This window comes from Morone saxatilis, unplaced genomic scaffold, assembly GCF_004916995.1.
Source record: "Morone saxatilis isolate NCDOM2014 unplaced genomic scaffold, NCSU_SB_2.0 Contig11, whole genome shotgun sequence".
Classification (NCBI taxonomy): domain Eukaryota; kingdom Metazoa; phylum Chordata; class Actinopteri; family Moronidae; genus Morone; species Morone saxatilis.
In genome coordinates, this window is record NW_023339663.1 from 13,832,903 (window position 1) to 13,848,688 (window position 15,786).

General features: G+C 39.2%; 1 protein-coding gene across 1 annotated transcript in view; it reads right to left on the reverse strand.

The window, feature by feature from the left end:
* The window catches only part of mrvi1 (murine retrovirus integration site 1 homolog), a 31,377-nt gene that overhangs the window by 8,645 nt on the left and 6,946 nt on the right, over positions 1-15,786 (reverse strand). Inside the window, exons 15-26 of the mRNA XM_035652040.1 lie at positions 15,444-15,600; positions 12,586-12,614; positions 10,630-10,638; positions 6,354-6,566; positions 4,386-4,492; positions 4,245-4,306; positions 3,316-3,489; positions 3,011-3,088; positions 2,835-2,869; positions 2,458-2,514; positions 974-1,423; positions 766-844 (exon numbers count right to left, since the gene is read on the reverse strand). Coding sequence (XP_035507933.1) covers positions 766-844; positions 974-1,423; positions 2,458-2,514; positions 2,835-2,869; positions 3,011-3,088; positions 3,316-3,489; positions 4,245-4,306; positions 4,386-4,492; positions 6,354-6,566; positions 10,630-10,638; positions 12,586-12,614; positions 15,444-15,600 — 1,450 coding nt within the window. The remainder of the gene's footprint in view (positions 1-765; positions 845-973; positions 1,424-2,457; positions 2,515-2,834; positions 2,870-3,010; positions 3,089-3,315; positions 3,490-4,244; positions 4,307-4,385; positions 4,493-6,353; positions 6,567-10,629; positions 10,639-12,585; positions 12,615-15,443; positions 15,601-15,786) is intronic.

Below are 15,786 nucleotides of genomic sequence, written 5' to 3' on the forward strand. Positions count from 1 at the left end.
ACTGATTCAGTAATGTCAGTTACTGTACACACCAAAGTCTAGTTTGCTAACATCAAACGCAGTGGTCATACCAGACCATGTTTGGTTGTAACATTGAAACCCCTGAGTGTGTTGAATTATTTCCTATATATTCAACTGTTTCATTTGTGAAAAGAAGGTGTTATTTGTTCTTTCAAGTGACATAGTCTGACTTTAAGGTCTTGAAATGCTGGCCTTTAAAATAAAATGAATTTAATTGTACAATTGTACAGTTTCCTTTAAAGCTATGTTGATAGTTAATAGATTTTATTAGGTCACAACTTGACACTTCAAAACGTTGGCTTTCTCAAATGTTGAATCTTTAGGCTTTCAAGTCTCAACACAATCCAATAAAGTAGTCCAAGTAAAGTCTCAAGTTCTAATTTTTGGGACTTTAGTCTGACTCAAGTCCAAGTCTTAAGCCTACACCTCTATCTCTTTCCAAAACACACAAAATAACTAAAATCATTTCCTTCATCTTCCACAGATGGCTCACCTGCTTTCACAATCATGCCATCTGCTGATAGAAAATGAAAACAGCATTTATTTCTCTGTTATGAGGTTGCCAGTAAATGGGTGGCACAGAGGAAAAAAACCACAAGAACAGATGATCATCATCATAATTTTCTGACTGGAACAGATTTTCCCTGAGATTCAGGAAGTGCACACCCTTGGCGACATTGCTAAATGTACTGCTGAGAGTACTTTCTGTCTTACATGGACAAGAGGGCAAACAAGGACTGTTACCTTTTTCCTGTTCAGCAGCTTCACTCAAGTCTGGTAACTTGGATCCCACTATGCTTTGGTTACGCATCAGCTTGTGCTCCTGTATAAACACACACACACACACACCACACACACACACACATAAGAACAAAGCTTGTCTTTCTTATAACATTTTACAAAAGCGGGCAGTAATGACAGTAACCAGTAATCTGCTGAACAAATGCTTTACCTCTTTGAGTTTAGACAGCTTATGTACACCCCCTGGCTGGGTGGGGAGGTCCTTGTACCCTGAGGATTTGAATACAGCATCCCTGGGCTTGTCTGAGAAGGTATCCTCCGGTGTGGGAGGAAAACTCGGGGCTCCATTTCTAGAATTAAGGCTGCCTACAGCGTCCCAGGAAACAGCCCTCATTAGTGGAGGGAAGGCCCCAATCGTCTTGATCTCTGCTGTACAGGGGGCTTGTTGAGTAGGGGGGCGGGGGACGGGCTTGGCCACCCCTGTGGCCGGGGCTTGGTTGGAGTTTCGGCCAGCTCCCTCATCCCCTTTACTGACTGATGGAGGACTCTTAGGTACAGCAGGATCACAGTTCTCCTTTTGAACAGCAAAACGGGGTGTTAGAGTCCCAGAGGACACTTTCCTCTTCTCAGTGGGCTTCCAATCCACCAAAAGTCTGTTGCCCTGAAGTTGAAGTAAGATAATGAGTATTATTAATATGTTTAGCATCGCTATTGTGTTAAGACACCTGTAGTATTTGAATTACAATTCCATATTTGTATTGATAAGGTATGTAATAAACTGCTGCACACTGTCAGTACCTTCAACAGGCATTAAACGTAAAGACACTAAACAAGAGTTTACAGTCATATTAGTGGCCCTATGAGGCTGTACTTAGGCATAGTAGTGCTTTGAGCTAATTGCTAACTAGCATCATCACACTCATAACAAATGTATGCTGAGGGGAGTGTGAATGTCTGTACCAAATTCCATGGCAAACCATCCAATTGTTGTCAAGACATTTCACTAAAAACCACAAACGTCAAACTCATGGTGGCACTGGAGGAAAACTCAGGAGATCAGCTAAGTTAGTAGGGAACCATGAATGTCTGTACTAAGTTTGTGCAATTCCACACTGCAGTTGTTGACATATTTAGGGATATTACTAGGGATGAGTGAATGTTTGCGATTAAAAATGTCATACTCAAATATTTAGATGTTTTTTCCTGACAAAGGTCTACGAGTGAAATGTTAACATAGGGTTGACAGTGTGCAGGAGTTGACTACGAACCGTTCTATCAGGTGTGCATTAGACAATATTAAGTGTAACATCTGTGTTAAAGTTCCAGTGTGTAACATTTAGGAGGCTCTATTGGCAGAAATGGAATTATCATATTCATAGATATATTTTCATTAGTGTATAATCACCTGAAAATAATAATTGTTGTACTATAGGTACATTAAAATGAATCTTTTATATCTACAGACGCAGCGGGTCGCCTTCCATGGAGGCCACCATGTTGAACTTCTATGTTTTTACAGTAGCCCAGAACGGACAAACCGAACACTGGCTCTAGATAAGGCTGCTCGCATGTTTTTGTGTGTTTTGCTGCATCGAGGGAGTTGCCATCTGTAACTACACCACTAGATACCACTAAATCCTAGACACTGGTTCTTTAATACAACAAAAATGCAGTGAGTGAAGCTATTAATCTGACCTCCTGATCCTGAGGCGTTAAGTCATGCCGTTCTTGCACTGAAGGAACCTCCAGATGCTACACGAGAGGACAACAGATTTTATTTATAGCAGATTTTTTAGTGTTAATAAATGTATTACTTGTATGGACCGATAAGTATTAAGTGATTTGATTAGGTTAAAATCAGGCAGGGCTCATTTTTAATGGTTAAGGCAAGGAAAGTCTCTGTTTCTAGAGACAGAATTGCACAAAGGAAAAGCGCTTTACAAAACAAATAAGAGCAACATTTAAAAAACACAATAAAAGGCTAAATAAAATGAACTTGCATCAAAAGATATCTAAATTACACAATCAGACCATCATGATGAATGTTGCTTTTTTTATAACAATAACTCTACCTGCCCAACCGACTGTGAGCTGACATGGGTTGCTTCTGTGGGTCCTGAAAGAGCAGAAAACAACCAAAATCATTCTTGCAAATGCCAGTGGCCAGTAGGACATAGGGTAGAAAAGTTATAAATAAATAGCTAGCTAGTTCTCAGTAATAACCCAGACAAAGAATGAATTATATTACCAGTGTGAGGAGCCACAGTCAGTGAACTGCTTCTAGATGAACATGGTGAGGATGACGGCGTTGGAGTTGGAGAAAGACCTGTGGAAAATTTGTGAATTAAACTTAACTGAATTGATGCCTAATTGAGTCCATTGTGACTTTATCCCCTTTTGAAGTAACAAACTCAATCCAATTATAAGTGTATGAGTGTACCAGAGCATTCTTAGAAACTAAGACAATATATTACTTCTTACCAATCGTGTCATGCTTAAGAAATGATATGCTATGTACAGTGTTTTATGAGCATGTGTTTGTGCATTCACTACCTGTGGGCGACTCTGTGAGGCTGCCGGTGGAACGCCGGCCGCGGCGTGTCAGGAAGCGGTCGCTGACCTTTTTGGCCTGTTCGAGCAGCTCCAGGTTCTTCTGTCGATCCTCGTCAGAGAGCTGCAGCTCTGGTAGCTGATCTTTCACCAGGTCGATCACATTACCTGTGCTGTCTGAGAAAGACAGTACACACATGTACACACACAGAAAAAATGCAGTTATAGACAAACAGGAAAGTTAAACAGTAGGCTTCAGGTTGTAATTGTTTAAAAATATAGATTGTAGTACATCAAAAAATTAAACACAAAAGGGTTAACAAAGTCTGAGACTGCTTTTGGACTGGAGTCATTTGAAGAAGATATTTAAGTGGGATTCCTCCCTATAGAGCCTCATGCCAGAGAATAATTCACAGATGGATGTCAGCCAATAAATCAGGTGATGAGGGTTGGCGAAGTCAGAGATGTTTTTATCTTCCCCTCTCCTCAGAAAAGGGCAACAAGCTAAACAAGCATTTGAGGCACGTGGGAGGACACTCCGACAGATTCATCTCTCAGGACACAGATGACCAAACTTAGTCGAAAGTTGTGGAGTTTCTTGTGTAACTACACAGCATAAGAGCATTATTTTTTCTTTTATTCATCCGTAAAAAGACAGATCTTTCAACAAAATGACATCAAGCTGTTTTTAAACTGCAGTTTGGCAAAGAAGTTAAATTTCTACTTAAAAACAGCTTAAAACAACTGTTCAATTATGGAAAAACACTTCAGAAAGTGTTTCTGCGGCTTCAATTTGGAGCTGGACTAAAGCAAATGTTGCTAACGATAACATCAAAATAGTTCTCGCAGTGTTGTGGTTATCTTTAGATAATTGCAGCTACAGTTGTGTGTGTGTGTGTGTGTGTGTGTGTGTCTGTACAGGGTTTACCCACCGACTGTTGTGATGGGTCCTCCAGATGAGTTTCTAGCCAGGCGAGCTCTGGGACTGTGTGGCCTGAGAGAGGAAGCAGTAATGATTCAGACACAATGTCCCTGTTTACAGTCGTTCAGTGTTTAAGATGGTGGACGATTACCTGGCCTGCTCGAGGGGTCGTCCATCTTGTTGGACAATAGTAGCCTGCTGTGGGTAGACGATGGTGGGGGCAGTTATGACGACAGCTCGACTTTCACCTGGTGCAGACTGAGTAAAACAGACAGGAAAACAAGTGTCAAAGATATAGATGTACTGTAGGAATTAAACTGGAAAACATTTATAGAATATCAAGAATTTACATGGGACTGACCCACTATGGAGCCCTGAGGCAAAATTGAGTAGTGGACCCTCGTAGACCACCTGGTTCATCTAATTCACTGTGCATTATATATGAGTGCTCATTGGCATCTTTCTTTCAATAACAACTCCCCCCTTCCCTCCTAAAGGGCAACTTCTTTAAAACCCCACAGAACACATTATTCTGCAGGCTGAATTGTACTCCTAGTGACGAGTGAACTGAACTTCGTGTATTCACAAATTTCCTGTTTCATAAAAGCTCAAATTCTTGTCCAACCATCAAAGGTGCATGTAAACTCTGACTGAAATCAAACACTAATTCCCTAAGAGCTCCTCTCAGAGCTTATCTTTGCGCTAGGATCCTAATAAAAGGATTCCCTCTGATGGTAATGCTGTAGAAAGGCTGTGCTGTAACGAAGGTAGAGACTTTAATAGTGTTGGCATATGCCCTGAAGATTAGATTACAGAGCGTTATTACATTCTGCAGAGAAATCTTATCTATCCTGTGTGTTGACATGTCTGCGGTGAAAGACAATGTTCTCTGAGGACTCAGAAAGCCAACCGTTTAACACTTCACTGTCTGCAGGATGTTTGGAGAAAATACAATTTAGAATTTTAATCTTGGGGACGTTCATGATTTAAAGGGTCACTTCATTTAAATGACAAAAAGATTTTATTTCCATTTACTCCTACTGGTATAATTTAATACGTTTTTTTTTAGATTTAGTCATCTTTTGTTTATATATATTCTGCCTGATGTATAATCTACATTTCAGAGCTTTGTGTATAATGTGATTATGTGTGTTTGTCCTGCACATGCAACATCGGGTCGGGGGGCGTCCCTCACCCGAATCGAGGGTCTAAGTACAGAGATTGTTGTATGCCGTGCAGATTGTAAAGCCCCTTGAGGCAAATTGGGATTTGTGATTTTGGGCTATATAACTAAAATCTGACTTGACTATTTATACAGCCCAAACCTACAAATCACAAATTCGCCCCAAGGGTCTTGCCAAAGTCTATACCTCAGATCTAATAGTGGCTCTATTATGGATGAGTTACTGTAAAAGACAGGCAAAGTGGCCTTCAAAGACTCATAAAACATTCAGGAATCAGTACAATTACAGAGTAATTTGTAAACACTATGTGGGAAACCACAAAAATATGAGTACAGTAAAATTCCAACTCCAGTTTACTGCTTTTTTTTCCTTCCACCACATTTGATATGTACTGACCACTGCAGACTAGGAACACCCCACAATAGCTGCAGTGATGCTCTGACCCAGTCGTCTAGCCATTACAATTTGGCCCTTGTCAAAGTCGCTAAGATCCTCACGCTGTCCATTTTTCCTGCTTCTAACACATCAACTTCGAGGGCAAAATGTTCACTTGCTGCCTAATATATCCCACCCACTGACAGGTGCCATTATAACGAGATAATCAGTGTTATTCACTTCCCCTGTCAGTGGTCATAATGTTATGGCTGATCGGTGAAGAATAACTACAGGCAACATTTGTAACCATAGTAAAAATGAAAAAAAGTGATTGGCTGAAGGAAAAACATCCTTTCACTTACGAGGGATTATTCAAATCCTTGTACTGCTACACTGAAAGCAATATTCTGAAGACACTTTGTGTTTGTGTTTGAGAACCGACTTCAATAGCAACATTGATATAATTTCCTCACCAGGGCCAAATGGATTATTTAGTGTCAGTTTTTATGGCCTCACATGCTTTTACAAAAAGCAGAATATGTGACAGTGTGTGCACTCACTGTACTTGGAGAGCTGGAGGAACTGTCCAGCTCCTCGGGGGAGTCCTCCTCTTCCTCAGGCAGTGTGGGCATGGCGGGGGTCAGTGGGGGGCGTGAGCGGGTGTGGGGGAAAACAAAAGGACTCTCAGCAGCACAGGGGGTGTCACACAACTCCTTGAAGTTATGATCAGTTTGTTCAAGAGGAGATCCCTGCAGCAAGTGCTCCTCCTCTTCCTGGAGCTGCAAGATCATGAACAAATGAAGACACAAACACGTGTATGTTTGTAAGACAAATCTTATGAGAAACTGTTCCCTAACTGCAGGTAGTGAACTGGTACATTAGCTGCTGACTTTTTGTCTGAGAAAATAAAATGCACATGAATGTAGATGTTCTGGAGGAAGTGTTTTCTGGCTAACCACAACTAAAAAAAGATACAGTTGAACTAACAAAACCATCCCACCATAAACAAATCCCAAAATATCCTCATTCTCCATGGCCTTGGAATAGCAGTATTAGGAAACTTTCCCAACAGGCTGTTACATCAGGCACAAAAACTCCACCTTGAAACAAAACTTTCCTATGACTCAATTGTATGCCTTTTGAATTCTCATTCATTTCCACTAAGAATGTCATGAAACATCTAACATTTTGCTTCGTTTATGCCATGAAAAATATGAAAAACGTAGGTATCCTGTGATACCACTATATTTTTATGTCCACTACATCTCTATGGAGCAATGTTTGTACAAGTGGGTCCCTGTTTTGTTTATATTGCGCACATGGATGCATGCAAAAATGCAGGCAACACTATTGACATCCATCTTTTAATTTCACGTTATTCCACTGATCTACAGGTGGCGGTAACACATTCCTGCCTGTGGTCATTCAATTCTTCCCTCTTCTCTGAGAGTCAGACAGCCCCTTTCCGTAATACATAGTCTTACACATAGTTACTGTACACATAGTCACTTTACACTTGCCATTTTTTCAACATTGAAAGTGGACTTAAACTGTACATTTCAACTTTTAGTATTCTTAATTCTTAATAATTCTTAATTCATTTCTTTATATCTTAATATATTGTATGTCGTATTCTGCTTTTTTCTATTACTTATGGAGTATATAGATATGTAACAAAAGTAATTTCCCCCTGGGATTATTAAAGTATTTCTGATTCTGATTCTGATTCTGATTCTGATTAAATTTGTGAATATATTTATTCGCTCCTTCACTTCAAAAAGAAGCATTAAAAGTCTCAGGTCTTGATTTTTTGGCTTTGGAAGACAGTGAAGCATTGATTAGATTCTTCTAGACTCAAGCAACAATTTATCATTTTTATCTGAGTGATGCTCAGTGGAGGAAAACAGCAACACTCGCGCTGAATCATCTGCTTTACAACACGAGCGATCGAAAACACAAATAAATACCACTCATGACTGAGCCTGCAAAGCCAAAGATAAAATGAATTTTTCTTCCCACACCATGACTTAAATCGTTTTGACCAGAAAACACACTGACTGGGATACACCAGGTTGTTATAAAACATTCAGTGCAACTTGCTCTTACAGGCTGACTGAGGCAATGAGCTCCTGATGGACGATGTAAAACAAAAAGACGGCCTCGTAGATAAATGATGAAAGTAACACAGATATGAGTGCATGCTGTGTAGAACAAACTAAGATAGCTGAGAGAGGAAATTGAAACTTTACACGAAATGTGTTTTTCATTAAAAGCTAATCAACGGTGTGACTTATCAAAGTTCAATGTGGAAGAGACTGCTAGTATTATAATAATAACAGGATAAGAAGAGATTAAGGAAAGCCGTTAAAGGACAACTAATTATGAGTATGTTACGTGATAAGCAAACAAAATGATGCAGCATTTATTTGAGGAGAAAGAAAATAACTAATCAATAACTGCAACAGAGGAAATGATGCAAAACTGAAAAGTATCTTGATCCTATGATAGAAGAGACAGAGGACACTGAAGATATTTTTGGCATTAATGATAAACGTTGCTGAAGCTTCAGCTGGTGCAATCTAAACATATGTGCAGAACTCATGATATGGTCAATGCAAATACATGTTAGCAGTAAATTTGCTCATATTAAAATTTTTCCCAAATCAAAAACAAAGCCTGTGCTATTCTTACAATACTAAAGATTAAATTAATCATCGATGATTAATCTGCTGATTATTTCCCCAATGTGTCATTTGATAATGAGAGAAACTGTCTTGTCTTTCAAATGTCCAAATATATTCAGTTTATTATGACAAATATTCACATTTGTTGATAAGGCTTAAAAAATTACTTTTATTATTTAATTAGCAAATTTGTTGCAGATCGTGTGGCTAATTGTGTCAGCTTTAAGTCGTTTGTAAATGATGTTTGCCTGCAGCAGTTACCTGGCTCACTGAACTAAAGAGAAACAAGATCTAATTTCGTTAAATATTATGTGCGTGCAACTCGTTTGAACCATTGTTTGAACTGGCAGCTCTTCCCTGTTTAGTCACAAATTCATGCAAATCTAAATGCAGAGCACATTTAACCCTTTGAAGGAGCACAGTGCACTAACTATTGTCAGGGGGTCAGCATACTGGATGCTAATGTTGTCCCCATTCGTTTGGTCTCACCAAAAATAGAAAGATTTCCATATGGATGACCAGCACAGGTGTGTCCTTACTGCCAGTGCTTGTAGTCATTCACCAGCTGATGAATAAGGTGTGTAGGTGACTGAAATGCATGATAAATTATTGGTTATTTCAGAGGTATGGCATGCACTTAACGCAGGACAAATCCTCTGTGAATTCATGGCCAGAATATGCAGCGTGCTGTTTAGTGTCATCACACACATGACAAGTTCTTGGGAACATATAGGGACAGAAAGGCTGTGAGTCACTGGGGAGGAAATGGGTTGTTTAACTGACTCCCAGCGAGCTGCAAGGATATTTCCTGACTACAAGAATACTGTCATACAGGATTAAACTCACTGCTCTTTCTCTCACTGCAGTTGCAGTTCATACAGATGTTCTAACACTCTCAAAAGCAGCTTTACTACACTGCTGTTGAGGTGAGTTACCATTTTTAAGTAGGAAAGCAAGAAAATTTGTTTTTTTGCTACTGTCTTCTTAGTCACCTTCTTCTGTTATTATTGATTAAATCTGAGCAGAAGAGCTCAGCTTTGAGGTTCTACTACTAATATAAATGTGAGGATGAGTCACCGAATATTTCTAATGTGATTATCCAATTGCCCCTGGAGGAAGGCTTTGGTAACAACCACCTGCATTTTTCATGACTGACATAAAAATCTTAATTACCTTTTTTGCAACCGATTTTTAGAATTCTTTCACCAGTAGTGTACTTTTTCCACAGCTAAAACAGCTGTTGTTTTATCAAAATATACCAAAAAAGGAGATGAATAATTAGACAAAGAAATCACAGTTAAATCGAATAGTTTGTATCTTTGTATCTAACGTCTGAGAACCATCTGAACCAAACACACGGCACACTGCTGACCGAGGCAGAAGAAAGTATTGCCTCTTGAAAAATTACTCAAACAAAGATGCCAACCTGCCCTCTAGGAGGCACAACAGTGCAGACTGTTTCCCCGGGAGACCATGAGACTGAGATAAATATTGCAGAGTAATTGAATCACTCAGATTATTTCCTGTGTGTGTGTGTTACAGGGGGGCACAGGACAGAACATACAAGCCTGAACACAGACAGTCCCTGCACTACAAACCCTCAAGGACACAGAAATCTTTTTCTACTCATCTACTAAAGGAAACCGTATTTGTCCATTAGAGCCATCAGAATTAGCTTCTCATTGCTACCAGGCCTATAACTGTCTCTTTCCTCAGAGGGAGAAGAGGGGACCGGCACCCTCCTCCCCCTCCTCCTCCTCTCCTCTGTTACATAAGCCCGCTCCCTCTTGCCAGATTTGTTTAAAATTTGGTTGTGTGAAGCACAGAGTACAGGGCCAGCAGAGGAAGTGGTCGCTACAGACCCAGAATCTGAGATAACATGGAAGAGGAAGTGTGAGAAAGAAAAAGAAATGAGCAGAGAGATGCACAGTCAAGTGAGGTAGTAAATCCATGACTTTAAAAATGCAGGATCACACACCAAGAAGGTGGAAAGGTAACACAGAGTCTCACTTCCAGACAAACACAAACACAGATTATGTAAACTCACCCCGGCAGTTACAAGACAGGCCGACAACTGTCAAAAAGTCCAAAAAGCACACCCTCTTGCACAAATTTGACACAGCTGCAGAGACGCTAACAGATAGAGCTGAACTTCTTGAAGCTGCATGTGTCCACCTAAAACCATCACCCACTAAGACCCCACAAGTCCCCACGCAGCCGATCATCTGAACCTGTCCACAGAGAGCACGCACATTACCTGAGTCCACCACTAGCGCTGTAGAGAAACACACACACACACACTCCTGCTGATCTCTCCAACTCAGACTGACTTCCCACAGTCCAACTGTCACTCTCAGCCTTTTCCTCAGAAAACTCCTCTATCCTCAGGGCTTCTCCTTCCTTCTCCCGTCCCCTCTGTTCCCTGTCTTTTTTCAGCAGCAGCCTCTCTTTCACTCCTGGGAGCTTTGACCATTTAAGGAGAAGGGCTCTGTATGCCTCTTTGGGCTGCTGTGGAGTGTGTGTCTTTGTGTGTGTGTGCTGCTCCACTGATCATCCCCTCAACTAAAACCTGAAGAAAGTCAGAAAAGTATGTTATCTTTTCTGCAGGGTTTGTTTTGTTTCTCTAATCATAGTGTGGGAGCAGTAGAGGACAATTTTCTGCATGTTGTTGTATGTGAAGGGCATGTTTGTGAGAGATTGATAGATAGATTGTGTCCATCCGATCTGTGTTTACCCTGCAGCCTGAGAGGAATCCACGCATCTACTTCCGAAGCTCTTGAAGTTCATTATTGTTTGGTAAACTGCATTGTCAAGCCTCGCACCATTTGTGCTGCTTTTTAATGCTGAGAGATTTGGGTTTTAAGTGCTGCGATCATCCTTCATTTTGTGGAGAAAAAAGGAGCACAGCAGTCACATTGTTTGGAGGAACACAGCTGACGTTCACTTCGAATTACAGCATCACAATTTGAATTAACGCTTAAGAGCTGATCGTCTTGAGTGCTACAGTGCAAATGAGCAATTTGTGTAAACAAGTCAGATGTTCTTATTTAATTTGACTCGAGTGAAGATTTTCTTTTAACTTATTATAGGCACTGAGATTGTGTTGTTTTACCCCGAGCAAGTGGTGAAAGACGTATGCAGATTCTTACTTACTAAAGTATAACTACCTGTACAACAATGTAAAAATACTCTGTTAAAACCTTGCCCTAGTATTATGATTAAAGTTCTGAAAATGTTCTTAAAGTAAAATTAAAAAAAAGCCCTTGTGAAGACATAATACATCTACATGTTAGCTTAAGTAGCATTTCACTGTTGTAGCTGGTTGAGATGTAGGTAGTTTTAACTACTTTACAGTTAAAGTAGTTTAGTCAGTGGTTCTGAATGTGGGGGTCCAGTCTCTTTAAAAGGTCACAAAATAAATCTAAGAAGTTGTGAGATGATTAACAGGAGAGGAATGAGGAAAAAACATTCATTTCAACCCTTGAGCCACAAACTGGGGAAATATTTTTTTTTTGCAACTACTGACAACTTAACTGGCCCCAAGTATTTATCGCTTGAATGTTTACGGGGAAGGACAAGCCAAAAAAAAGTTGGGTACCAATGGTTTAATTTATGTATTGTATGTATGTATTTTATACACACCATGATGAAGTTGTAAGCAGAGTAGTAAATAGTAAATAGTTGACATAATGTGAAATGTTTTCATAGGAAACGTTATAATCGTACAAACATATGCTTAACTCCATTATAGTGTGTATAAACCGTTTATTAAATGTTTTTAACTTAAGTGTTACCCTGAAAAGCAACTACTAACACATTTAAAAAGTACAATATTCACTTCTGAATTGTGATGGTGTAGAAGTATAAAGTAATTTAAAATGAAAACACTCAATAAAGTACAAATACCTCACAGTGTGAATAAACGCATGATATTTATTTTCACCTCTGCCTGTACCACTATGTCCAATTGCACTTTATCTTGAAACAAAGGGGTAAACACTATATTATATACATAACACTAACATTTTCAACAAGCCAGTTAAAAAACTCTTAAATAATACAGAAATAATATTATATTTTACTGTAGAAGAGCAGGAGGGAGTCTTACCTTGCTGCAGCTGCCTCGTCCTTTGCCACCTGTAGGAGCCAGAGCACAGACAGCGAAAACAGTTGATTTGCATTTAACAGGAAAGCAAGTGTGATGCAAATGTCATGAGGCGGTTAAAAAAAGAAAAGTCAGAGAGAGTGTGTGTGAGAAACACAAAGTGAAACAAACAGGGGAGAAATAAAATGAGTTTTCTCTCCTTTAAGGCTGTTGCTGGCAGAAGGATTTTCATCTAATTGGTAGAACTACTGTAACTCTTGTTTCAGGAAGTACCTCAACCCCCCTCCTCCACCTCTATAACTAGGGGCAACAATAACCTGGCAACCATTTCAAGTACATGAGTTGCTTGATCCACTGGTTGAAAGCTGATGGCCCCAAGTAAAGGCTATTGTGTCATGTGCTTTAGGTGCTCTTAGGAAAAAGTTGGTAATATTGTGATACTGAGCAAAGAGCTAAACACCAGTGACTCACGGGCTTTTATGTTGAGCCATTAGAGCTGAAGAACAATATGGCACTTTAAAGGTAATTAAAGAGGGAAGAACCACAAATGAACCAGTATTCTTATTTTTAGGATATACAGATAATAAAAACAGCACTTAACTGCTTTTATGTTGCTTAGTTGCTTGAGTAATGCAGCATTTCACAGCCAGATTTTAAATCAATTACACAAATCATTGAAAAAAAAAGTACAGTAGATACTTGGAATGTGTTGGCAGCAAGTTCCACACGTTTGTCCTAATTTAACCTCATTTTCTCAGACACTTTTGTTTTTCTCTCCAGATCTCCTGGAAGTGTTCAACCTGACTTCACAAATTAATTCACATTCCAGCTACAGCAGTATTTTCACCTTTCTGTCATTTGTAGATTCCCCATTAAAGAGCACTCTGTTTACAGCCTCCACACACAGAAAGAGCACTAGAGAATCACTATTCTAAATTATTTACATTCACTTTCTTTATTTGTCAGACAACCTGACTGTTTTAAACAGCAACATAAAACCTAAAAACAGGTTTTACTCCTTTGTAATGTTACTGTGATATGCTTGAGGTTGATTTAACATCTCATAATAATGTTTTATTAGTGTATGGTAGATAAGGTAGGAATATAAAATATTTTTAAAGGCCTTAATGGAGGCAGAGGAATCCATTGTACCTTAGATGGTATCGAAAATACAAAAAGCACTAGCAAGGAACTGCAGCACTAATGCTCAATTATTATTACACTCATTTATTATTGTTAGTAATGCATAAGGGATAATAATAATAAAGGATGAGGGATGTACTCTAATACTCTACTCTAATTTTGTACAGACATCCCCTGACTTTTTCTCTAGCGCCACCATGAGGTTGACGTTTGTGATTTTATTGAAGAATGTGCTAATTAGCGAATGTTTCTTTATTCTAACATACTAACAGAGATGATGAATAAGGCACTGTAAACTACATCTGCTTAAAGTAAGTGTATAGATTGCCACATGGGGACAGCTCCAAATAAGATGAAACCTTTCTCAAATGAACAAAGACTGGATTGTGTTATACACTGTACACATCTTGACGTACAGTACCATCAGACTGGAACTGCACATATCAACATTTATGACAGCAATGCCTACATAAAATGTTTATTGTTCATGGTGCTGCAGCTTTTTGTGACGTGGATGCAGCTTCATTTGATAAGCAAAAGCCCATGCTGCACTAGACAATGTAAACTTTAGACTGAAGGCTATAAAATAAACAAACAAGTGGACATGGAGGCAACTGCTGTCTGTTCATTTAAAATATAATTTCCCCCCTTGAGGCCACCCACTGGTTCTCAGCAACCTTAACATGCTCTAAACTCTGCTCTAGGCTACATCACAAACAAATAGGACTTGGCCCTCTGAGCCATCAAAGGACATTTTCTTACGGAAGGAGAATTCGGAAATTTTTGCCATGACCTTTCCTGACTAGGTTTGGAAGAAAAGTGACTGAAAACGTACTGAAGAATGATTAGTATTGGAAAATATGTGATGACACTTAAGATTGTGTGTCTTCCCTTTTTTTGTAGTAAGTAAAAGTCAATGTTGTTTCAAAGAAAAATCCCATTTGATCTTAAATACACTTATTTCTATAAGACTGGCAACACTCTCATGTCTGCACTTAGCTTAGCCTAAACACTGGAAACAGGGGGAAACAGCTAGCCTGGCTCTGTCTGAATATAACAAAATCTGCACCTCATAAGGTCACAGGGCTCACCACGTTACGCAGTCAAACTAAATGTGCAACGAGTTTTTCGAATTCCTTTTAAGAAAGTATTTTCTTTTATTCACATTTCAATTGTTTAGCTTTTATTAAATCCCTACTGTAATGCACCTAAAAGCCTGCAGTGTGTACTTTGTGAACTACAGATCTCAGATTTCTCAGCGTCTTTATATAAACTTCCTCAAAGCACTTAAGAACCGTTCAGACGTAACTGTAAAATGGGCTGAACCACAGGCACTGAGAAGCGAAAACAATGACTCACAAAAACATTGATTTAGCCCTACCAATTCAAAAAAAATAATTATTCAATTATCAATTAAAATGTGATGTAGCAAAAATACTTGACCCTTGCTGTGTTTACTTAAAAAAATATTTCTGGCCTCCTTAATTTTCCTCATGGCCCCCTTTGATAGATAACATACACTCCCTTAGAGCTTATGCTCTCTTCCTCCTCACTGCACCAGCTGTTTTGTGCAATGTAAATATCTGCTGTGCCTATTTTCAGACACCCTCAGGGATTACCATTCGAGAAGGAAGTTGCTTTAATTCATCTGTGTCTTACAGTGTACCCCATAACCACGATAACACTGAAGCTATATTTCTGTAACGCAGCCATCATACCATTCATGGGTAGCTGTGGAGGCTCACAGACTTCTGGGATTACAGGAGATAGAGGAGGACTCTCCGTTCTGTCTCCGTCTTCAGGCTCCACATCGGACTCAGCCGTAAAGCCTGCTGCGTCTGTTCCAGGATCAGATGGCAGACTGGGCCCTGGAGACTTACATATGAGATGTTAAGAGAGATAACAAATCAACTTCATGTGTAGACATTTTATTATGTAAAAAATATGAAATCACTATTATTTCCTTAATACTAGTGCAACTACTTCTACTACAACTACAATTTTAAGGTTCTATGACTTATGACTTTGCTATTTTCTTTTTAAATACTTTTAAAAAAGTTT